This window comes from Centruroides vittatus, unplaced genomic scaffold (assembly GCF_030686945.1).
Source record: "Centruroides vittatus isolate TY-2023 unplaced genomic scaffold, ASM3068694v2 contig_237, whole genome shotgun sequence".
In the NCBI taxonomy this organism is placed as follows: Eukaryota; Metazoa; Arthropoda; class Arachnida; order Scorpiones; family Buthidae; genus Centruroides; species Centruroides vittatus.
Genome location: NW_027121489.1, coordinates 13,509 through 39,025, shown reverse-complemented (window position 1 = coordinate 39,025; position 25,517 = coordinate 13,509). Strand labels below are relative to the sequence as shown.

Genomic DNA, 25,517 nt, shown 5'->3' with positions numbered 1-25,517 from the left:
GTCTACGGACGGAAGAAAGAAGGCTATAGAACAGTTGAAAAACAAAAATACTTACTAAAGGGAACAAAGATGGCGAACAGATACTGTGGTTTGAAAGTTTGTTAAAACGGCAGGTCACCAAATACAAAAGCTTCTAAAATCATACAAAAATCAAATGAAAGAGTAACAATGTTAATAACCCTTTAAATACAAAATATACCTGCCGTTTTTTACATGAAATATAAAGGAACATGAAGTCCACAGTATTTACAAAATGTATAGGTTAGTTACAATTTACATAACCTGACAATCATTCTATTACTTTACAAAAAAACATAGAATTTAACACTGTTTAAGATTTAAATTTAAATCACCAAATAATTGAACATAAGGCATTAAAATACAAAACATTAATTAGGGAAATCGCCCCAAAAACACATAATAGTTCATTTATAACAATTGCGAATTAAATATTGCAAAGCCATAAGTTAATTACGATTTACATGATCCAAAAATCATTCTATCACTTTACAAAAAACATAAAACCCGACAATTAATTAAATAAATAAATTTACAAATAGTAAACAATAGAATACAAAAAATTAAACTACAAAACATTATTTAAGGGAATTATCCCAAAAATATACAATAACTTATTAAATATTAATCGCAAGACAAATATACAATCAAAAACTTAATATAAAACATTTAATCACAATACTCAAAATAGTAAACATGCCAAAGCTAAACATTAGAACCAACAAAAAACAAACTAAAAATCACCACTTGTCGTTAAATTTTATTACATTATTTTCTATTTTAAAGATAGTATTTGTTCCCCTGTAAAAATTATTTATTTCACTCTGAGTCATCTTTTCCATATCACTCCTAATTTTAAAACATAATTCCTGTTTAATTTTTACTATTACTAGAGAAGCACTACAGTATTTCCTGTCAAACATCATCATACATTTATTAGCCAGGGCAATACAACAGTTAAGTAAGTATCTATTTTGATTTCTAACTATTAGATCACTCTGATATTTAATATTTGTCCAATTTATAGGAGTTTTCCACACCCTTGAAACTCATCCCCATACCGATTGGGCAACACTACATTCATAAAATATATGAATAATAGACTCTGTGCGTCCACAGCTCGAGCAACTGTCAGTTCTGCAACGATGATAAATTCGTAAGTACTCCTTACACATAATCACATTTTGTAAGATTCGCCATGACGTTTCAATCCATTCGACTGGCAGACTGTGTATATTCTTCCAAATTTCTGGCCAATTAAAATCACTATGTAACATATTTAAACTAAAATGAGGTTTAAAAATTATCTTGTAGATTTGACCCGGACGAATTCTTCTATCTGATTCCAAAATATAACTTTTTTCACTAAGAATAAATTTTAAAATCTCCCTCCATTTCTTGTATTTTCTTAGAAACTTCTTTTCCCTTTTTAATTAGTAATATATCAGAGTAATATTTTTAACGATTGGACCCAGAATATATCTTACTAAATAATAAAGTGGATGGTTCCGTTCATTTAAAATATTTATAATAATCGAAATCTGTAATGAAAGTTCAAAGGACCTGAGATCCCAGACTCCTTATCCTCCCCCATCGATGTCATTTCTTATAATTTTTCGGCTTACTGGCTCAAAAGAGCTATTCCAAAAAAACCCCTCGATGTGGGTTCCTGTCCGTGGTGAGGGGACCTCCCAGAGATGGTTTAGAAACTCTTCTTTACCATCGCTGGGATCTGAACGCCCACCCACGTGTTTGCCGTGCGTGGTGTCCCGTATGCCGGAAAGGGGGATCCTGGTAGTTGAGGGGCAACATACCGTCCCCAACACACTGCTTTGGCCCCTGCTTCGGATAAACGGGAGGCTCAAATCAGGCTCCGTTTGAGTCAATCGGCTGGTCGTTGAGTCATTGTTGACCTCGGCTTGGAGTCAACTGATCGATGCAGACCGGGCAGACACGTCAGACAAGATGTGCTCTTCTTGACTGCATTGTGAGGGTATAGCTTTTGGGAAACCCTGGTGTGACGGTCTATGGGAGTCTCCCATGTGACCGCATTTCCTTGTTGGACTCCATGGTGGGTGGGGTCACTAGGAGCTGAATATTAATTTTTAAATATGGATGCTAAAAACAACAAACAAGCGACAAAGAACCAGACCTCCAGCCAACCCGCTTACTTAATAGTACATGCAACTGGAGAAAAACCCCTTGCTAAGTGTTCTCTTTTTTTGATTCAAAAGCTATTTGAATCAACCATCGGGCATTTAAAAAAAACGCAAAAATTGAGGTCAGGGGATCTACTAGTAGAAACAGCCTCTCCTCAACAAACAGTAAAGCTCTTGTCAATGAAGACTCTTGGAGACATGGCAATTTCGGTCACACCACACGTAAGTTTGAACTCATCACGAGGTGTGATATCTGAGTTTGACTTAATGTCTGAAGAGGAATCAGACATTCAGATCGGCCTCTCAGACCAAGGTGTCACTTCCGTTCGACGCATTTCGATCCGCCGAGACGGCAAGTTGATACCCACAAAACATTTAATCCTCACGTTCAACAACCCTGCATTGCCATCCTTTGTTACAGCCGGGTATCTGCGCTGTGCAGTTCGTTTGTATATTCCAAATCCGCTGCGTTGCTTTAAATGCCAGCGATTTGGACATTCTCAGACGTCTTGCCGAGGCAAAAGCTTATGTGCACAGTGTGGAACTGAAGGTCACGACAGTACTGAATGTAAAAGTACTCCACACTGTGTGAATTGTCTGTGGTACTTCTGTTCCTACAGAATCCACTCTGATGTGGTGATAAGTAGTTCTGTTCCTCTAAGAGAAACATCAGGCGTCTGTTTATTATTCTTTCGAAAAGTTTACAGAGACAACTAGTCAAAGAAATTGGTCTATAATTAGAAGGATTCTTGTGGTCTTTATTTGGCTTGGGTATGGGAATGATGATAGATAGCCTCCAAGAGTCTGGAAAAGTATGTTCTGTCCATATTCTGTTAAACAGATTCAGAAGATTACTGAGGGAATTGTCTGATAGATTTTTAATCATGCTGTAGTGGATTTTATCCGGGCCTACAGCAGTATTCCCGAGCGAGAGATTGCTGTACATAGTTCTATTCTGCTGAATGGCACATTATATTCCTCATTAGATGGAGAGTGGAAGTTTAGATATTGTTTTTCAGATTGCACTTTGTAAGCCTGAAAATCCTTTGTATACATACTATTGCTGGATGAGGACGAAAATGTTTCACCCAAACAATCAGCAATACCTTTTATGTCACTGATTATTGTGCCATTATTTTCCAGCATGGACAGAGAGTGAGAAGCATATTTTCCATTAATTTTATGGATTTTATCCCAGACCGCTTTTGAGCTGGTGGAAGATGTTATGCTAGATACATACTTCCTCCAAGAATCCCTTTGGCTTTGCCTCCTTATTTTTCTGGCATTTGCCTTTGCTTTTTTAAAAGCTATCAAATTCTCAGCAGTGGGGTATCTTCTGAAGATCCCCCATGCTTTCTTTTGTTTTTTAAATGCTACCTCACAATTCTGATCCCACCATGGTTTCGGATGTTTTGGATATCTGGTTGACGTTTTCCCCATTGTTTTTTCGGCTGCCTGAATAATACTCGATGTGACAACTTCTACTGCATCATTGATATCGGCAGTATTGACCATTTCTTCAGTGATGTTAGCCAAAGAGGAAAATGTAGGCCAATCTGCCGTTTCAAATTTCCAGCGTGGTGGACGGGCTGTTTCACAGCTTTCTCTGCCTTGGTATTTTAGAAATATTGGGAAGTGGTCACTGGAAAGTGGATTAGATCCAACCTCCCATATAAACACTGAAAACAGATTTGGGGTTGCTAATGATAGATCAATGGCAGTAAATGTTCTTGTTGGGGCGTGGAAGTATGTCACTTCTCCAGTATTAAATAGATATAGTTGGTGATTACCTATGAATCTTTCAATGGCTCTGCCTCGACGGTTGATATCGTGACTGCCCCACATTGGATTGTGACCATTGAAATCACCAAGTAAAAGGAAAGGAGTTGGCAGCTGTTCAACCAATGCATCCAATTCATCGTTATTGACTCTGACATCTGGTGGCAAGTATATGGAACAAACTGTGACAGTGACGCCCATAGATATTCTGACTGCCACAGCTTGCAGCTCTGTTGTTATTTGTACCGGAAAGACGGGATGCGGTTTGAAACCAGTACAGCCACACCTCCACTGGCGCGGGTGTGGCTGTCGTCATCTTTACGGTAAAGATCGAATCCTTTTAAAGAAATTCTTTCTCCAGGTTTTAGATGTGTTTCCTGGAGTGCTACGCAGAGAGATGAGGTAGAGTATGTCAGGTGTTTAACGTCAGAGAAGTTGTTGCGGAAACCACGACAGTTCCATTGGATTATTTTATAATCCATTATGTGTTTGAGGTAGCATTCTTTGCGAGGGTATCCCTCTTTAATTTAACAGGGGGTCTCTCTTTTGGAGGTGACTTTGGTTTCGTAACCTCCGTATTAGGCTCTTCGTCAGATATGTTAGAAAACTCACTCACAGATTGAGCTTTTTTGGTATTTTTGATGTTGTTTTTTGGTATTTGCTGATTTGTTGGGTGAAACATTTTCGTCTTCATCCAGCAATATTATGTATGCAAAGGATTTTCAGGCTTATAAAGTTCAAACTGAAAAACAATATCTAAACTTCCACTCCCCATCTAATGAGAAATATAATGTGCCATTCAGCAGAATAGAACTATGTACAGCAATCTCTTGCTCGGGAATACTGCTGTAGGCTCGGATAAAATCCACTACAGCATGATTAAAAATCTATCAGACAATTCCCTCAGTAATCTTTTGAATCTGTTTAACAGAATATGGACAGAATGTATTTTCCCTGACTCTTGGAGGCTATCAATTATTATTCTCATACCCAAACCAGGTAAAGACTGCAAGAATCCCTCCAATTATAGACCAATTTCTCTGACTAGTTGTCTATGCAAACTTTTCAAGAGAATGGTCAATATACGCCTGATGTTCCTCCTAGAGGAAAAGAACTACTTTTCACTACATCAGAGTGGATTTTGTAGGAACAGAAGTATTACAGACAATTTAGTAAACCTTGAAACATTTATACGCAAAGCGTTTATTAGACGACAGCACTTAGTGTCTGTGTTTTTTGATATAGAGAAGGCTTATGATCGCTGCTGGCAATATGGAATACTCTGTGATCTTTATGAATTTGGACTGCGGGGTAATCTGCCAATTTTTATAAAAAACTTTTTGCAGAATCAAAGATTTCAAGTCAGGATGGGCAACACTTTTTCTAGTCCTTTCACACAAGAAGAAGGTGTTCCTCAAGGTTGTATTTTGAGTGTGACTCTGTTCCTAGTAAAAATTAACAGCATAGCTAAGTGTTTTCCTCCCAGTGTGAAACACACTCTGTATGTGGATGACTTTCAGATCTCCTGTCAGTCTAGTAACATGGGTTTCATCGAGAGACAGCTGGAAACCTCGCTAAACTGCATAGACAATTGGTTTAAGATCAATGGTTTCACTTTTAATGCAGAGAAGACCTTTTGTATCCACTTTTGCCGAAGGCGTGGTTTGCACCTGGACCCGGAAATTCACCTAAATGGGGTTAAAATTTCAATAGTCAATGAGGCAAAGTTTTTGGGTGTTGTGTTTGACCATAAACTGACGTTCTTATCACACTTGCGCAATTTGAAGAGTAGATGTTTAAAATCTCTGAACCTTTTAAAGGTACTGTGCTGCTCATCCTGGGGAGCAGACAAATGTTCTATGCTCAGGATTTATAGGGCCCTTGTTCGCTCTAAGCTGGACTATGGATGCGTTGTGTATGGCTCTACACGTGAATCTACTCTTCGGATGCTGGATCCAATCCACCATCAAGCATTGCGTTTGTGCACTGGTGCGTTTCGAACTTCTCCTGTACAAAGTTTGTATGTGGATGCTCATGAGCCTCCACTATCTCTTAGGAGAGAACAGTTGTCTCTTTTTTATTACATTAAACAGAGATCTCAAAATAAACTTTTAGCTGATTGTTCAGATAGTCAGCTGAGGAGATTATTTGCAGCTCGCCCAAGTAGTGTCCCTACATTTGACATAAGAATGGAGAATGTAAGCAGCACGATTGACCTGGACACAAGCAACATTTTGCAGGTCGAGGTCGATAATATATTACTTTGGTCAATTCCTGTGATAAACGTTGATTTAAGCTTAAAGCAGTTTTTAAAAGAAACCACTCCAGACTACGTTTATAGACAGCACTTCGCAGAAATTCAACATCGTGACAGGAATTTAATTCCTATATACACCGATGGATCTAAATCGGATGACTATGTTGGCTTAGCCTTTGTTTGCCAGGATGAAATCGTGGCAGAACAAATATCATTGAATTTTTTCATTTTTACTGCGGAGTTGCAGGCTATTTATTTAGCCCTAAAGTATATAAATAGGAAAGGTCATCGTTGCTGCGTGATTTACACTGACTCAGTTAGTGCACTTCAGGCTTTGATCTCGTATGAACCTAGTTTTCACTCCATAGTGATTAAAATTCGTAAGCTGATTTGCCATCTTTTTGCGAGGAATTTCTCTATAAAATTTTGTTGGGTCCCAGGCCATGTAGGTATAAGAGGGAATTAAGAAGCTGACGCAGCTGCAAAGTCAGCAAGTTCTTCTCAGCATACAATGCATATTGAAGGAGGTGACTTGAAGCTAGTTGTTAAAAAACGACTAGAGGAGAGATGGCAAAATGTGTGGAACGCACAAGTCTACAATAAACTACACGAGATCAAACCTGTGATAGAAAATTGGACACAGAAGAAACCTTATGACAGGAGATCTGAGGTCATTCTTACTCGTTTGAGAATTGGACATACTCGACTGACTCATCAATACTTTTTGAAGGGTGATGACCAGCTTGTATGTCAGTATTGCAACTGTTATGTAAGTGTTAAGCACATACTGAGCAATTGCATCGTTTCTGAACGGATTCGTCGGCAGCATTTTGGAAATGCAAGTTTTAACGAGATTTTGGGCCAGAGGCGAAATGTTGATAAATTATTGAACTTTCTAAAAGTTACAAATATTTATAAAGAAATTTAATTATTTATTTATTTATATCCATATACATCTTGTGGTTATACACAGTTTAACTGTTGTATACAGTCAAACCTGTTTTTATGCGGGGGATAGGGACCGCATTAAAAAAAACGCATTAAAAAAATCTCACGAAACTTCATGAATGGCTGTAAATAATAGTTTTCGCGACACAATTAAAAAATATTTTTTTTTATGCGGTCAACAGGGACCGCATAAAAAAAGTCTCACATAGAAAATAACTCAAAACCGTACGAAATAGAATTTATTGACAACAGATGTCAGCACTTGACTGCATCGTCTGGTCTATTGTCTGTTTTACATATTTTTGTCCAGGTGGTGTTTTGTTGACTTAAAAAGTAAATTATTTCATTTTTCGCATATTCACGCAATAGTATTACTATAATAAGTGCATTTATGCTATAATAAGTTTATTTAGCTATAATAAGTCAACGTAAGACATGACGAATCTCACGAGACTAGTCGCCAACTATACCGCACAAATTAAAAATTCGCATTAAACAAATTGCACAAATAAAAATTGCACATAAAAAGAGCGCATAAAAACAGGTTTGACTGTATTTTTGTTTTTGGTGTTTTGTTTTTCGGTTTGTTCATTTTTATTGTTATTTATGTACATATATATACCATAAGTTGTGACGCAGCTCGCCCTTTTTATGGAGGAGTATAGTGGTGGAGACTTGCCAGCACTGAAGGATGAAACCAATACACTGTACTGCGTTGAAGAGTGCTGCCAGGATGTGCCCTTGGGGATCCATAGGACGCCAGATGTAGTACCGTATGCCATCCGGGCCAGGGGCGGTGTTGCGGCACTTGTTGAGTCTAGCGGCTACCTCTGATGGTGTGAAGGCATCACACAGTGGGCTCTCCGTGGATGGTTGCAATGCTGGTGGTAGAAGCAGTGAGTCCGAGGGCGGCGGTGCAGAGCTGTAAGTATTATAGAAATGTTCGGTTAGTTCAGCCTTACCGATGTCGCAGAAGCACTCAGTGCCGCGGACGATTTCGTCGAACGCCTTGCGTCTGTTGGATTGGTAGAGGCGCTGGATTCTACTGGCTTCTACGGCATAGCTTGAGTTGCGACGATGGTCGAGTAGGTGGCTGTGCTGGTGATTACGACGTCGGCCGTTGTTGCGTACGTTTCTCTGCTGTGGCATCATGCGTTGGGCAAGATGGATGAGGTCATCTAGCATGGGCTGGAGCATGTCTTAGTCCAGTGCACAATTGAATTATTCACACCAGGCGGTAACCCAAGGCGGTGGAGTGCTGCTAGTTGTTGGTGCTGATTGGTGGCTGTCTGAGAGGGAAGGCTGATGTTGGCTGGCATTGGTCCGACAGTCTACAGGGCAGGTGATGATGCCAGTCGGCTGCGGCGGAGGGTCTGTGCTGATCAGTGGTGCTGGGATAGCAGCAGTGGGCTGTGGGCTTGAGGTGGTAAGACCTGTAGGGAGAGAAATGCTAGGGGTGGCCCCGAGGTTAGAATCAGCAGTTGAAGCTGGAGACAGCGATGGTCTGGGGCGACGCACCAGCGGAGGCATGTCGCGGCTGTTCTCGGCGGCTGGAGGGGTGGTCTGGGCGTTGCATGGATCAGGTGGAGATGGCGTTGGCGGAGTGGCCTGGGTGACGGGCTGCTGGTGTGTTGGGTTACGTTTTCTGCGCCTCCTTGTCCTTTGTGTGGTTGTGGACGGTGGGGTGATGGTAGACTGGTTGCAATCGCTGTTAGCGGAGTCTTGAGAAGCTGAATCGATATCGTCAGGGTTGCTACATACTCGGACGTTGTTGGGGATCTTGCCACGCAACTTCGGGTCTCGTGCAGAGTGGTTGGGTGACAGGGCTGGGAGCTGGCTGAAGCAGCTAGCCGACTTGGCTTGATGAAGCTTCAGCTTTTTCAACTTCAAGGAGCGGACACCACATGCTTGGCACTCAAAGGCAAGGTGGCCTCCATGTATCCTGCGGAGGTGGCGGGAGAGACCTGCGTGATTGACATAGTCTCTGTATACAGGGAGACAAATAGGACAATGATACGGAGGGCGAAGCGGCACAAGAAGTATCGCCTTCGGCTGGCTGGCAGAGGTAGCCATAGATCAAATGGTAGGAAGATAGTAAGAGTTGAAAAGTGGGTGAAAGGCCCCCTGGGGCGCTGAGGCGACCAACCAAGAGGAGGCAGGAAGGGGAAGTATAGGTTAGTGGGAGCTCCGGGACTTCCACTACTAGAAGTGAACTAGTGCGTCCGCCCGCTTAGGGTTGGCGAAGCGATAGGACAGTTTTGCTGGTCAAGCAGCGAATACACAGTGCGTTTAAATTGTGCAGGCCGCTCTTCCAGCGGAAGTGAGAAGAGGTAGGACAGAAAAACCAAAAAGATACTTACCCCCGGGGAGCGGGAGGCTTGGAGTTCGGTCGGCGAATTTTTGCGAAAGAGGATGGTCAGCTTAATGCCAAAGCATCAAGCTGATAAGAACAGATACTAAGTGGTATTAAAGTTTGAAAAAGGGGGAGTATACCGTTTACACAATAGAAAAACTTCTTATTAACTGTTTACAAATTACTCCCTGTACTTAGTATACACACAAAGGTTATTTACAATATGAGGCGACAAGTAGTAGTTACAAAATAAACAAACCCGACAAACAATTGTTAATTTACAATATAAATTTCACAAAATTACAAAATTAGTATTAACACAAAAAATAAAAAATAAAATAAATATAAGAATGCTTATCAACATTACCCCAACAATTTAACTACTAAATTACAGTAAATGCAATATAGCATAACTTTGGGTATTAACACAAAAATATAATTTATCAATAATTTGTAAACTTTTAAAATAATTCATTAACCCCTTCCGCTGCGTTTTTTTTTTAAATTTTTGAATTAATTATGTTTAATTACATTAAAAAATATTAAAAACGAAAAAAAAACGAAAGAAATGTGTTAATTTTGAAGAAAACACTTCAAAGTACAATTTCCTTTTTCTCGCCTTAGCGCGAAACTTGACACTGATGAGTCATTGTTTACACAGCTGGATGACCTTGAGAACAGCTGGTGTCGTGTTTCGCGGGACATTCTCATGAAACTCTCGGGAGGAGAAGGGTAAAAAGTAGGGTGAATACTAGATGGCTGGATATTTCAAAACTTTTTTTTTTAATTACGATTTTTATTGAAATTTCCGACCCCCCGACTTAATTAAACGTAATTATAAAAAAATCTATTAATTAAAAAAATTAAAAAACTATTGGGTGTTGTTTTTCACATCAGAAAATAGCTTTAAATAACTTTACCGAAGTAAAATCGGTGCGCTAGAAGTTTAGAAGGATAAATAAAGTTCTATAAAAAAATCCCATAAAAAAACAATTAAGCATTAATTGCCCGTCATTAAGGGTTAATTAAAATCGCAATAAAATTTTTTCGCGCGGGAAAAAATTTTTCAAAAAATTTGGGGTCTGAAAATACATCCGAAAGTCCAAAAAAACATTTTTTTTTCGCCGATTTTTTTTCTCCGAGGGTCTAAAACACCATTTTCTGTGTAACGCTATGTAAACCGATCGAACTCAGTTCGATTGCGGGTACGAAGGGGTTAAGGTAAGTATATAATTGTATATAAATTATTAATCATAACTATTTTTCTTTTCAGAAACATCAGTAGAAGTTTCCAAATACATAAACTTATATAACAAAAGGTAAGTATCGATGATTAACAATAATTTTAATTTATACTTTTTTAGACAAAGATAAATTTTTAAAATAAACAAAATAACACCAAAGAATATAATATAGAATGTAAACCTTATAAACAATAATATAAAACCCAAAAACGGGAATGTAAAAAAATATAAATGTATAAAGTATAAACAAACAAATATAAAACTGTTACCAATCATCACAAAATAAAACATTAAGACCGCTTACTCTTAATACCGTATCTTTTGTAAGTTGCTTCTTGTTTGATTTTACATACCAATAATGACGCATTACACCACTTATTTTCAAAAATCAAAAAACATCTCGCTTTCCACAGTGATCGCTTGATTAACGCGATCATCCAGGCCAAGAAGTAATTACTTTGCCTATTTACACAATAACCAATGTTATATCTTACAATTTTTCAATTAATCGGAATTTTACATATATTTGCAAGCCATTTCCAAGTTGATCTAGCGATATCACATTCAAAGAAAATATGTTTTATAGTTTCTATCTGTCCGCATCGTGGACAATTAGCATTATTATTTCGATTGAATCTCATTAGATATTCTTTTGTAATAACTATGTTGTTAAGGATTCGCCAGGATATTTCGACCTCTCGGCAGGTAACTCGTATATTTTTCCAGACTAAATTCCAATTTGTTTGACTTGTCTGCATGTTTATATTTACATGTTGCTTAAAGATAATCTTATAAATTTCTATAGGCCTTATGCTATCGTTGTTTATAATTTCTGGTTTATCGTTTAAAACTTGTGCAATGAGTTTTCTCCACCTCCTAAAAGATTTTTTGTTACTTTAAAGAAACGGAAACATACCACTATTATTAGAAATTTTCTTAGAGACGGGTCCTAAAATATATTGTAAAATATAAAAAACGGGGTGTATATTCTTTAAAAGATTGTTAAAAATTGTTGTAAAGAGACTTCTAGAGACTTGATATCCTTAACTCCCCACCCTCTTAAGTTGACGTCATTTTTCATAATCTTTCTACTCAATGGTTCAAAGGTACTTGCCCAAATATAAGAGAAAATCATTTTTTCAATAGATTTGGCTTTACTTGCATTTAAATTTATATAATATAAAATATATATTATCTTGGATATTAGAACTTTGTTTGCAATTGTAACCCTTTTAGGTAAGTACAACCAGATTTGTTTCCATTCCTGTATTGCTTCGTTGATTCTCTTTTTAATTTCATTCAAGTTGTTTATATGTGAATTTCGACTGAACCATATGCTTAATATATTAATATCTTGAACTTTTTCAATATCATCTATATTATTTCCCATGTTTCCTACTATAGACAACAGTTTAGATTTATTTTTATTTATTTTCATGCCAGTTAAAAAGCTAAAAACTTGTAAATGTTTAAAAATTCATTCCAGGCTAAAATCATTTAAAACAAAAAAACTAATGTCGTCTGCATGGACTATGAACTTAATCTTTTCACATCTACCTGGTATATATACAGCATCAATTAATTTATCATTTTGGATATTCTCAAGTAAAACATTAATATAAATTGTAAATAATATCATCGAAGATGGGCACCCTTGTCTTACCCCTATGTTACAGGCAATGTTTTCGGACATATGGCCATTTAAGTATATAGATGTATAAGGTAACGTATATAATCTTTTTACACAGTTAATCTCGTTTTTATTTAAACCATATATATCAAGTTTTTTCCACAAGATAGTTCTATTAACAGTATCGAAAGCTTTACTGACGTCAACTGAGAGGATGGAAAGCGGCCGGTTACAATTTATATATAGGTCACATATTGTTTTCATGCAAAAAAGGTTATTATGTATAGTTCTACCTTTTATACTGCCGCTTTGTGTTTTCACGATATTATTACTAAATATATTCTCTAGTCGCCGAGCTATAATAAAACTATATATTTTGTAGTCTAAATTTAAAAGAGTTATAGGTCTAAAATCGCTGACACTTTTATCCACTGTATTCTTTTTATTTAATAAAACCATTTTCCCCATACCAAAAAGGCTGCTAAAATCACTAAAATTGTATAATGTATAAAATAAATTAGTAAAATCATTCCCGAAAAAACGATAAAATTCTGCATTTAACGAATCCCTCCCCGGAGCGTTTCGCGTATGTAGATCCTGGATCGTGTCACTAATTTCCTGCTTACTAATTTCTTTATTTATAATATCATTATCTTTTTCTTTTACAGGTTTAATACATATTTCTATCATCTCCCAGTAGGACACATCTGTAGCTGTATCATGGAATAATTCAGAGTAAAAATCAACAAACTGAGTAAGTATATCATTTATATCTGTTATTATATTATCATTAATTTTTAATTTATTAATTTCTAGACTTTTTTTTAGTAATATTTTCTTTGAGAATAAATGTTTTTCTGCTTGTCTCTTAATACTATATTTTTCAATTTTATGGTTCACATAACTCTCCTTATTACGTTCCTCTATTTCATTACTAATTTCTCTTTCTAGTCTACTTATCTCATTATAATTTTCTTGTATTATATTCTTTGTTAATTCTCTCTGCAACTTTTTCAAATAATTGAATCTTCTCTTTTTAATACTTTTCCATGTTTTCTCAACTAACTTTAAGATCTTTTTTTTTAGACTTATCTATCTGTCCCAATTAATATTTTCTTTATTATTATCTAACATACGTTTTGTTTGTTTAACAAAATCTTCATTTCCTAATATTTCTTTTGTTATTTTTATTCTATTTTGTACTCTTATTTTATTTAGTAAGCATATATTTACATCTACCATTTTATGATCTGATATTTTTCTTTTATCATGTTTTAATTCATATGTGTGTATACTTAAAATATCATTTAATTTTTCAGAGACGTAGACGCGATCCAGGCGTACTTTAATTTCCTTCCCTTGCCAAGTAAAATTAAAATACGATGGATAAATTAAACGGTAAGTATCAAATAAATTAAAATCTTGTATAATCTTAGATAAAATACCCCGTGAACTATCGGGTTGTAAACTCCCGTTTTTATCTAAAACTGATAAAATATTGTTAAAATCATCCATAAGAATAATGTCTCTACCGCCAGTTAAAAATTCAATAAAATTTTTATAAAACTCTTTCCTTTCAGTGGTATTCGGAGGTGCATATATATTAATAACTCTTATCTGATAGTTTGCTATTTTTATGTCTACAGCAACTACTCTTCTTTTGCTATCAGTTTTAAAATCTTGTACTTTTATATTTATATGTATTAATAGCAGTACACCAGTGCTTCTACGCACTGCAAACGAACTATAAATATTATATTCGACAAAAATTTTTCTTAAAGATCTTAATTCTAAAAAATCTACTATATTTGTATCTTGTATCCCTAAAATGTCAATACGATTTGCAAGACCCCTCGATGTGGGTTCCTGTCCGTGGTGAGGGGACCTCCCAGAGATGGTTTAGAAACTCTTCTTTACCATCGCTGGGATCTGAACGCCCACCCACGTGTTTGCCGTGCGTGGTGTCCCGTATGCCAAAAAGGGGGATCCTGGTAGTTGAGGGGCAACATACCGTCCCCAACACACTGCTTTGGCCCCTGCTTCGGATAAACGGGAGGCTCAAATCAGGCTCCGTTTGAGTCAATCAGCTGGTCGTTGAGTCATTGTTGACCTCGGCTTGGAGTCAACTGATCGATGCAGACCGGGCAGACACGTCAGACAAGATGTGCTCTTCTTGACTGCATTGTGAGGGTATAGCTCCTGGGAAACCCTGGTGTGACGGTCTATGGGAGTCTCCCATGTGACGGCATCCCCTTGTTGGACTCCATGGTGGGTGGGGTCACTAGGAGCTGAATATTAATTCTTAAATATGGATCCTAAAAACAACAAACAAGCGACAAAGAACCAGACCTCCAGCCAACCCGCTTACTTAATAGTACATGCAACTGGAGAAAAACCCCTTGCTAAGTGTTCTCCTTTTTTGATTCAAAAGCTATTTGAATCAACCATCGGGCATTTAAAAAAAACGCAAAAATTGAGGTCAGGGGATCTACTAGTAGAAACAGCCTCTCCTCAACAAACAGTAAAGCTCTTGTCAATGAAGACTCTTGGAGACATGGCAATTTCGGTCACACCACACGTAAGTTTGAACTCATCACGAGGTGTGATATCTGAGTTTGACTTAATGTCTGAAGAGGAATCAGACATTCAGATCGGCCTCTCAGACCAAGGTGTCACTTCCGTTCGACGCATTTCGATCCGCCGAGACGGCAAGTTGATACCCACAAAACATTTAATCCTCACGTTCAACAACCCTGCATTGCCATCCTTTGTTACAGCCGGGTATCTGCGCTGTGCAGTTCGTTTGTATATTCCAAATCCGCTGCGTTGCTTTAAATGCCAGCGATTTGGACATTCTCAGACGTCTTGCCGAGGCAAAAGCTTATGTGCACAGTGTGGAACTGAAGGTCACGACAGTACTGAATGTAAAAGTACTCCACATTGTGTGAACTGCAAAGATGCCCATCCATCCTACTCCCGGAAATGCCCTGCATGGCAAAGAGAAAAAGAAATCCAACGGGTAAAAACTGAGAAAAACATATCATATCCAGAGGCTCGTCGCATGGTCACTCCAAGTGCACCTATGCAACAAAAGACATTTGCTGCCGTGTTGAAATCTACTACGACACGTGGGGTTCAAACAGATATTTCTGTATTCCCAAGCGAATCTTTTACACGCCATGCAAGATGCTTATTGATCCCATCTACACAATCAGAAGAAAAGGAGATCACAAAGACTAAAACCTCTGTAAGTAAATCAGGGGTAACAACCAGAAATGTGGGTTCTAAAAAAGCCAGTAAGAACCCACTTAACAAACAAAGAGTGAAAGCAGCTTTCTCTAAAGTTTCAAAAAAATCAGAAGCTCAATCTGTGAGTGAGTTTTCTGACATACCTGACGAAGAGCCTAATACGGAGGTTACGAAACCAAAGTCACCTCCAAAAGAGAGACCCCCTGTTAAATTAAAGAGGGATACCCTCGCAAAGAATGCTACCTCAAACACATAATGGATTATAAAATAATCCAATGGAACTGTCGTGGTTTCCGCAACAACTTCTCTGACGTTAACCCGATGACGACTAGATTTTTGAAAAAAAATGAGAAAAAACACACGCCTTGAAGCTCGGATTTTTTGTAAAATAATTTAAAATTGCCATATTTTTCGTAATTTTTGCGTTAGACACGCGCTCTCTTTTTATTTTGTTTACAAACACTTCAGTCTCTCTGATTATCGTATTTTTTTATATAATTGACAAGAAAAAGTTTTTTAAAAAGTCAAAAGTTCGACGTATTTTCATTTAAAAAAAATTAATTTAAAAAATTGTATTGTTTAACATACTGATTACAAACTTGAAGTGTTTTTACGTCTATCAAAACAAACCGCGTTATTCTAGCTGCAGTAGAAGGCCAGATGTTTACGTTCAAAGTTGTGATTTATGACAGGGGAGTGTCAAGTTACACGCGCTGTCATGGCGGCGGCTCCCCGCTGTGACAAGCGATACTTATTTTTTATTATTTCCAAATATGTAAGATTTAATAAATGTTCGCAATAAAATTACTTGGATTGGCTTTTGTTCAGGTTGTCTGACTGTACACCAACAAATCAGTTCATCTCTAGTCAAATATTCCCGGGAAACCACCTTCCTATATTAAGTCTATGGGAGACTTTCTTGCCGTTAATTGGCTTTAAATTTCTTGTTTATACGCCTTTTACTCTCTAATTAGTCATTTCTATCATGATTGAATCTATATTAACCAATGAGCGTTCTCTCAGAACCGTCTATTCAGGATTTTCCCGCGAAGAACCAATGTCTTTCAAAGTCACGTGAGCGGAGTCAGACCTAAACAAACGTTGAGAAATAGCTATTTTCTTCATATTATTGCTGTAATTTTACTAGTTTTCATGTTATTTGACTTTATTTAGACCAGAAGATTACATATCAGAAACTTCCAGTCGAAAAATTTACTCATGACTTCCGGATGTTGCCTATTCTCTGGAAAAAATTAATTCATCGCTAATTATATTTGAATATTGTAATATTCGTTTAAAAAATATTTATAGTGTGTTTAACATATACTTCTCGAAGCAAAAATACGTTTAAAACTCGTTAATGGACTTAACATGACCTAGTTACCCCACCACTCCCCCGTTGAGTCAGGAAGTAATTATAAACTTTCAACCCCGGGACGCAAGACACGTGCGTTTGTTTTCTTTGAAAGTAAACACATGCCTTTGCGTTAAATAATCTCGGCAAATAAAAAAACGTATTTAAAAAATTTTTTAAGAATGCTTGTTTTGGCAAATAAACATTTACATATTGTTTTAATGATCGAAAATCTCGTTATATTTGAGTAATTACGGTTACTTGTGCTCACCCCGATAGATTCTCGAGTTCCCGGGGTGTTCAGTATATGACAACGTCCCACGAACTTCGACCAGCAGCTGCTATCAAGGTCAGAAAGTTGAAAACACGTGACTGCAGGTATAGACTGTATGTCTGTTCGCTTCATTTCAAATTGGTACCTGGACAAATTTTTCGAAATCCATTCTTTATAGGTTATGTGAAAAAACATATGTTTTTGTTATATTCTTGGATATATTGATAACTTATAACAGATACTGCGGTAATAAACCAATTATAAGTTATCAATATATAGAAGTATATAACAAAAACAGATGGTAACCTAAGGAATAAACACGATCATAATTCTAGATCGATTTATAGTTTATAACAGATACTGCTATAATAAACAAATTATAACAATAAACCGATCTAAATAATGATCGTGTTTACTCCTTAGGTTGACATATGTTCAGCAGATCCAAAGTAAAACATATGGCGTTTCTATTTCGAATATTATTGGTTAAAACGGTTACATTTATTGCCAACCTGTATAAGACCACTGTCACGTCATCTGTCTTTCTACATGTGTTCTACGTTTTGACTCAAACAGAAAATGGCGAGTAGAATGCAAACTTCCGAAGAGATCGAGGAATATCTTTTTGATTCCGAATCAGATGAGGGAGACATATATATCCCTACATCATCTGAAGATTCATCATTAGAAGATGAAGCAGACATTGGCCTACCAGGCACAAGCGCAATCGCTGGGTATAACTGGAGTGAAGATGCGGAGTTTTCTCCTCCTTCCTTTCCCTTCCAGGGGAACAAATCTGGAATACGAGTAATTACGGATCGACATTCTGAACTTGATATATTCGAACTGTTATTTACTGAAGAAAACATCTGCATAATTACAGACGAAACGAATCGTTATTTTGAACAGGTCAGTGCAAAAAATTTACTATCTCCTAATATACAAGATTCTTGGAAACAAACAACAACTACAGAACTAATGATATTTTTTGGACTATGCATGCTAATGGGGAGTGTTAAGAAAAATGCTATTCGTGACTACTGGAGTAGTGATCCAAAAATTTCAACGCCGTTTTTTTCCGACACTATGTCCAGAAGTAGGTTTGAGCTTCTGCTTAGAATGCTCCATTTTGTAAACAATTTAACAATAGATCCAGCAAATAGACTTTCTAAATTCGGAAACATACTCCAAAATCTAAAAGCCTCCTGGAAGTCATATTTCTATCCATATGAAAATGTATGTATAGACGAATCGCTTTTTCTTTGGAAGGGACGACTTTCGTTTAAACAATATATTCCTTCAAAACGTTCCCGTTTCGGTATAAAATTGTATATTTTAGCTGATTGCAAAACAAAATTTGTTTTGGATATAATCGTATATACTGGTAAAACTACAGAAATTGCTGATACATATAAAGCTTTTGGACATTCTGGAAGTGTAGTACTTACGCTCCTGGAGGATTATTACGGCAGAAACCATAAATTATATATTGATAATTATTACACTTCTCCTGCACTAATAGAACGATTAAAAATAGAAGGAATTCAATCATGCGGAACTGTCCGGCAAAACAGGAAGAATTTGCCAAACGATAGAAAAAAATTAGTCCGAGGAGAAGTGTCCGTTTTCCATACGGATAGTATGTTATATGAACGATGGGTGGATAGGAGAGAGGTGAGAATGCTAACAAACTTTCTCCCACATAAAATGGAAACTGAGGCATCAACTTCAACGTCTACAAGTACCACAAAACCACTTACAGTACTAAAATACAATGGAAATATGGGAGCAGTTGATAACCTTGACACGGTCCTGAGTTATAACCAAACACCCAGGAAAACCGTCAAATGGTATAAAAAGTTATTTTTTCATTTTTTAGACATATGCACTTATAATTCTTACATCTTATATACAGATAAACATCCAAACAAATATAGACATTTTTCAGAATTCAGACTCGAACTTATACAGCAAATTGTCGATAAATACACTCCTTCATATGATTACTGTCATACAAAAAGTGGACGTCCGAGTAAATATGAAAATCCAAAGAGACTAAAACTAGAAAAACATTTTCTCTCTCTTATACCACCCACGGAAAAAAGCAAAAAACCATACAGAAGATGCCACGTTTGTGGAAATTCAAAAATTAACCCCAGAAAACGCGTTCAAACCCGATATGAGTGCAAGAAGTGTGATGTTGCGCTATGTGTAACTCCGTGTATGGAGATTTATCATACAAAACTTGTATTTTAGTTGTATTTGTATGTTTTTTTCTTATTTTTTTACTATTTTATATAATAAATAATTTTGTATTGTATTTAAAAATAATATTGTATATATTTTGTATCTTTTTTCTTATTTCTTTATTTTTTGCATTATAAATAAATGAATAAATAAAAAATAAAGTATGTTAACAAACAATTTTTTAAAATTATTTTTCGAACTTAAATTTTTATACACAGAAATAATTGTTAAAAGTACAATTTCAAAATATTTTATATGGTCTCAAAAAACAATGTTTTCAATATTATTACGTAAAAAAAACTTTGACACGCGCGTCACGCGTTACTCAGCGCGCGCCACAATAAAATAATTGTTTCTGTCACAGCTACTGTCCTTGAAAGACGTTGTGTACACGTGTTAAAGTTAATTATAGCTCTGTAAACACTAAGGGCCGATTTAGCGGTAATATTATCACGTACAAAAAGTTTGACAAGCATGACACACGCGCCGCGCGCGTCACGCGTCGCGTGGCGCAACGCTTATCGCCTGCCACAACTCCTGTCTCAGCTAGTGTCCTTGAATGACCGTTTGAACATTCTTAAGAGTTATTTTTAGCTCTGTAAACAGTGGGGACCGATTTAGCGGTAATAAATGTAATAAACGAACCGGAATTGCAGTTTAACAATTTGATACGCGACAGGGGACCATAAAATCGGTAATTAATTGAAATAAAGCAAAAAAATCATTCAAAAAACGTAACCTTAATGAGATTCCAACGAAAGAAGATTGAATAAATCGTTTAATACACGGTATCCTACCGCACGGCTTTATGCAAATTAAATAAAGTTTATGACCAGAGCCTCAGGACGTATGACGTCAACGGTTCTACGTCACACACGTGGCTTGAGGCCCTGGACAGATGTCGTCAACGGGTTAAACACCTGACATACTCTACCTCATCTCTCTGCGTGGCACTTCAGGAAACACATCTAAAACCTGGAGAAAGAATTTCTTTAAAAGGATTCGATCTTTACCGTAAAGATGACGACAGCCACACCCGCGTTAGTGGAGGTGTGGCTGTACTGGTTTCAAACCGCATCCCGTCTTTTCCGGTACAAATAACAACAGAGCTGCAAGCTGTGGCAGTCAGAATATCTATGGGCGTCACTGTCACAGTTTGTTCCATATACTTGCCACCAGATGTCAGAGTCAATGAGGATGAATTGGATGCATTGGTTGAACAGCTGCCAACTCCTTTCCTTTTACTCGGTGATTTCAATGGTCACAATCCAATGTGGGGCAGTCACGATATCAACCGTCGAGGCAGAGCCATTGAAAGATTCATAGGTAATCACCAACTATATCTATTTAATACTGGAGAAGTGACATACTTCCACGCTCCAACAAGAACATTTACTGCCATTGATCTATCATTAGCAACCCCAAATCTGTTTTCAGCGTTTATATGGGAGGTTGGATCTAATCCACTTTCCAGTGACCACTTTCAATATTTCTAAAATACCAAGGCAGAGAAAGCTGTGAAACAGCCCGTCCACCACGCTGGAAACTTGAAACGGCAGATTGGCCTGCTTTTTCCTCTTTGGCTAACGTCACTTAGGAAATGGTCAATACTGCTGACATCAATGATGCAGTAGAAGTTGTCACATCGAGTATTATTCAGGCAGCCGAAAAAACAATGGGGAAAACGTCAACCAGATATCCAAAACATTTGAAACCATGGTGGGATCAGAATTGTGAGGCAGCATTTAAAAAGCAAAAGAAAGCATGGGGGATTTTCAGAAGATACCCCACTGCTAACAATTTGGTTGCTTTTAAGAAAGCAAAGGCTAATGCCAGAAAAATAAGAAGGCAAAGCCAAAGGGATTCCTGGAGGAAGTATGTTTCTAGCATAACATCTTCCACCAGCTCAAAAGCAGTCTGGGATAAAATCCATAAAATCAATGGAAAATATGCTTCTCACTCTCTGTCCATGCTGGAAAGTAATGGCACAATAATCAGTGATATAAAAGGTATTGCTGATTTGTTGGGTGAAACATTTTCGTCTTCATCCAGCAATATTATGTATACAAGGGATTTTCAGGCTTATAAAGTCCTGACTGAAAAACAATATCTAAACTTCCACTCCCCATCTAATGAGGAATATAATGTGCCATTCAGCAGAATAGAACTATGTACAGCAATCTCTCGCTCGGGGAATACTGCTGTAGGCCCGGATAAAATCCACTACAGCATGATTAAAAATCTGTCAGATAATTCCCTCAGTAACCTTCTGAATCTGTTCAACAGAATATGGACAGAACATACTTTTCCAGACTCTTGGAGGCTATCTATCATCATTCCCATACCCAAGCCAGGTAAAGACCACAAGAATCCCTCTAATTATAGACCAATTTCTCTGACTAGTTGTCTTTGCAAACTTTTCGAGAGAATGGTAAACAGACGCCTGATGTTCCTCTTAGAGGAAAAGAACTACTTTTCACCACATCAGAGTGGATTTCGTAGGAACAGAAGTACAACAGATAATTTACCAAATCTTGAAACATCCATTCGCGAAGCGTTCGTTAGACGACAGCACTTAGTGTCTGTGTTTTTTGATATAGAGAAGGCCTATGATCGCTGCTGGCGATATGGGGTACTCAGTGATCTGCACAAATTCGGATTGCGAGGTAATTTGCCAATTTTTATAAAAAACTTCCTACAGAATCGAAGATTTCAAGTCAGGATGGGCAACACTTTGTCTAGGCCTTTCACACAAGAAGAGGGTGTTCCTCAAGGTTCTATTCTGAGTGTGACTCTGTTCCTAATAAAAATTAACAGTATAACTAACTGTCTTCCTCCCAGTGTGAAACACTCTCTGTATGTGGATGACTTTCAGATCTCCTGTCAGTCTAGTAACATGGGTTTTATTGAGAGACAACTGCAAACCTCCTTAAATCGAATAGACAATTGGTCCAAGACCAATGGTTTCAGTTTTAACGTAGAGAAGACCTCGTGCATCCACTTTTGCCGAAGGCGTGGTTTGCACCTGGATCCTGAAATTCACCTAAATGGGGTTAAAATCCCAATGGTCAACGAAGCAAAATTTTTGGGTGTCGTGTTTGACCATAAATTGACGTTCTTACCACACTTGCGCAATTTGAAGAGTAGATGTTTAAAAGCTTTAAACCTGTTAAAGGTATTGTGCTGCTCATCCTGGGGAGCAGACAAATGTTCTATGCTCAGGATTTATAGGGCCCTTGTTCGCTCTAAGCTGGACTATGGATGCGTTGTGTATGGCTCTACACGTGAATCTACTCTTCGGATGCTGGATCCAATCCACCATCAAGCATTGCGTTTGTGCACTGGTGCATTTCGAACTTCTCCTGTACAAAGTTTGTATGTGGATGCTCATGAGCCTCCACTATCTCTTAGGAGAGAACAGTTGTCTCTTTTTTATTACATTAAACAGAGATCTCAAAATAAACTTTTAGCTGATTGTTCAGATAGTCAGCTGAGGAGATTATTTGCAGCTCGCCCAAGTAGTGTCCCTACATTTGACATAAGAATGAAGAATGTAAGCAGCACGATTGACCTGGACACAAGCAACATCTCGCAGGTCGAGGTCGATAATATATCACCTTGGTCAATTTCTGTGATAAACGTTGATTTAAGCTTAAAGCAATTTCCTAAGGAATCCACCCCAGATTACATGTATAGACAGTACTTTGCTGAAATTCGACATCGTGACAGGAATTTAATTTCTATATACACTGATGGGTCTAAATCGGAAGATTATGTTGGGTCAGCCTTTGTCTGTCAGAATGAAATTGTGGCAGAACAAATCGCACCAAATTCCTCCATTTTTACTGCGGAGTTGCAGGCTATTTATTTAGCCTTAAAGTATATAAATAGGAAAGGTCATCGTTGCTGCATGATTTACACTGACTCAGTTAGTGCACTTCAGGCTTTGATCTCGTATGAACCTAGTTCTCACTCCATAGTGATTAAAATTCGTAAGCTGATTTGCCATCTTTTTGCGAGGAATTTTTCTATAAAATTTTGTTGGGTCCCAGGCCATGTAGGTATAAGAGGAAATGAAGAAGCTGACGCAGCTGCAAAGTCAGCAAGTCCTTCTCAGCATACAATGCATATTGAAGGAGGTGACTTGAAGCTAGTTGTTAAAAAACGACTAGAGGAGAGATGGCAAAATGTGTGGAACGCACAAGTCCACAATAAACTACACGAGATCAAACCTGTGATAGAAAATTGGACACAGAAGAAACCTTATGACAGGAGATCTGAGGTCATTCTTACTCGTTTGAGAATTGGACATACTCGACTGACTCATCAATACCTTTTGAAGGGTGATGACCAGCCTGTATGTCAGTATTGCAACTGTAATGTAAGTGTTAAGCACATACTGAGCAATTGCATCGCCTCTGAACGGATTCGTAGGCAGCATTTTGGAAATGCAAGTTTTAAAGAGATTTTGGGCCAGAGGCCAAATGTTGATAAATTATTGAACTTTCTAAAAGTTACAAATATTTATAAAGAAATTTAATTATTTATTTATTTATATCCATATACATGTTGTTGTTATACACAGTTTAACTGTTGTATATTTTTGTTATTGGTTTTGTTTTTTGTTTTGTTCATTTTTATTGTTATTTATGTACATATATATACCGTAAGTTGTGGCGCAGCTTGGCCTATGTGGCCCTTGTGTCAATAAACCTCAACTAACCTAACCTAACCTTAAAAAACTCTTTACGTTTAAAAAACTCGAGTAGGTGCATAATTATTAATAAAACGATAAAAATTATTTCCAATATCAATATCTACAGCCTACCAGTCGACCTCCACTATCAGTAAAAAAGTCCTGAACTTTAATATTTTTTTTTATTAGTAACAATACTCCCGTACCATGGCGAATCGCAAAGGATGCATATATATTATAATTAACAAATGTTTTTTGTAATTTCCTGACATCATAAATATTACGCACATTTGTATCCTGAATCCCGAGTATGTCAATATTCCTAGTACGCATTAAATTAAGTAAATAAATCTTCCTTACAGATATCTCAAAGACCAGATATATTAATAAATCTAATGTTTAATATTCGTCTACTATCCATTATCTATTTTTTTTTTCATTCTCGGTAAGCTCTCCCCAATGGTGTATCTGACTCATCGAGAGAAACACCTCCTATCTTAACTAATCCTGATTCTATTATATCTATGGCTTGTTGATCCGTTAACTCTGTGTCATCGTCTAATAAATGTTTTTTAACTTTTAAAGCTCTCTCGCTACTGTTTTTACGCTTACTCTTTCGAATAGGCGTTTCTCTTTTTTTTTCCATTTGTCCCACCATTTTTTTAACTTTAGTTGGTTCTCTTCCCTTTTCTTTTTCTGGCCCTTTCTCACAATCATTTTCTGTCTCTTTATTTTCATCTATTTTTTGTTCAACTATAATTATTTTTTTTGTTAAACAACATCCTTTCTAGTTTCTATTCTACGTTCTTGTTCTCTTTCATTATCTTCTTTCTCTTCATGTTCCTTTTCCATCTTTCCAAACGTCTTTCCCGCCTCCTTTCTAAACTAATCTTTCTAGGGCCCCGTTTACAAATCTCAGAAAACAAAGGTGATGGACATTTTTCAGTTTTCCCATGTATTTGTTGTACAGTTATAACATGCTTTACAATCTCTAATCAGGTGGGTACTACTACCACACCTGTGACACAGTTTAACCGGGCATTCTCTAACTTCATGATTTATATCACCACATCGCAGACACTCTTTCTACTACCGACATAATAAATTTGTATTTGTCGATTAAATACTTCCATAAAAGTTGGGATTCGTTTCTCGAGTTATTAATGTTACCCGTATCGTACCTGTTCGTACATCGGTATTAGGGATATTACTTATATTAACATTAACTATTTTTTCGTAATTACCTAGTATTTCCTTAACTAAACTTTCATCGAGTTCATAAGGGGCGTAACGAATAGTTAGAACAATT

At 37.0% G+C, this 25,517-nt stretch overlaps 3 protein-coding genes and 1 long non-coding RNA gene across 4 annotated transcripts; all 4 read left to right on the top strand.

Annotated features, from left to right (window-relative positions):
- Positions 1–2,129: 2,129 nt before the first annotated feature.
- Positions 2,130–2,894, top strand: LOC136971224 (uncharacterized). Its single transcript, XM_067265697.1, has one exon. It carries the CDS (start codon positions 2,130–2,132, stop codon positions 2,892–2,894), a length of 765 nt encoding a protein of 254 aa, XP_067121798.1.
- Positions 2,895–5,333: 2,439 nt separating this feature from the next.
- LOC136971226 (uncharacterized) lies at positions 5,334–14,914 on the top strand. Its single transcript, XR_010880121.1, has 2 exons — positions 5,334–5,387; positions 14,237–14,914. It is a non-coding gene; the product is annotated as an uncharacterized lncRNA (long non-coding RNA).
- Positions 14,915–14,942: 28 nt separating this feature from the next.
- LOC136971223 (uncharacterized) lies at positions 14,943–15,893 on the top strand. Its single transcript, XM_067265696.1, has one exon. The coding sequence runs from the start codon at positions 14,943–14,945 to the stop codon at positions 15,891–15,893; it is 951 nt and encodes a 316-aa protein (XP_067121797.1).
- A 1,951-nt stretch (positions 15,894–17,844) lies between these two features.
- LOC136971222 (piggyBac transposable element-derived protein 4-like) lies at positions 17,845–19,521 on the top strand. The gene has a single exon (XM_067265695.1). It carries the CDS (start codon positions 17,845–17,847, stop codon positions 19,519–19,521), a length of 1,677 nt encoding a protein of 558 aa, XP_067121796.1.
- The last annotated feature ends 5,996 nt before the right edge of the window (positions 19,522–25,517 follow it).

Bases quoted from the DNA above. Each gene is read 5' to 3' on its own strand.
- LOC136971224 (XM_067265697.1), top strand. From the start codon at position 2,130: ATGGATGCTAAAAACAACAAACAAGCGACAAAGAACCAGACCTCCAGC.
- LOC136971223 (XM_067265696.1), top strand. From the start codon at position 14,943: ATGGCAATTTCGGTCACACCACACGTAAGTTTGAACTCATCACGAGGT.
- LOC136971222 (XM_067265695.1), top strand. From the start codon at position 17,845: ATGGCGAGTAGAATGCAAACTTCCGAAGAGATCGAGGAATATCTTTTT.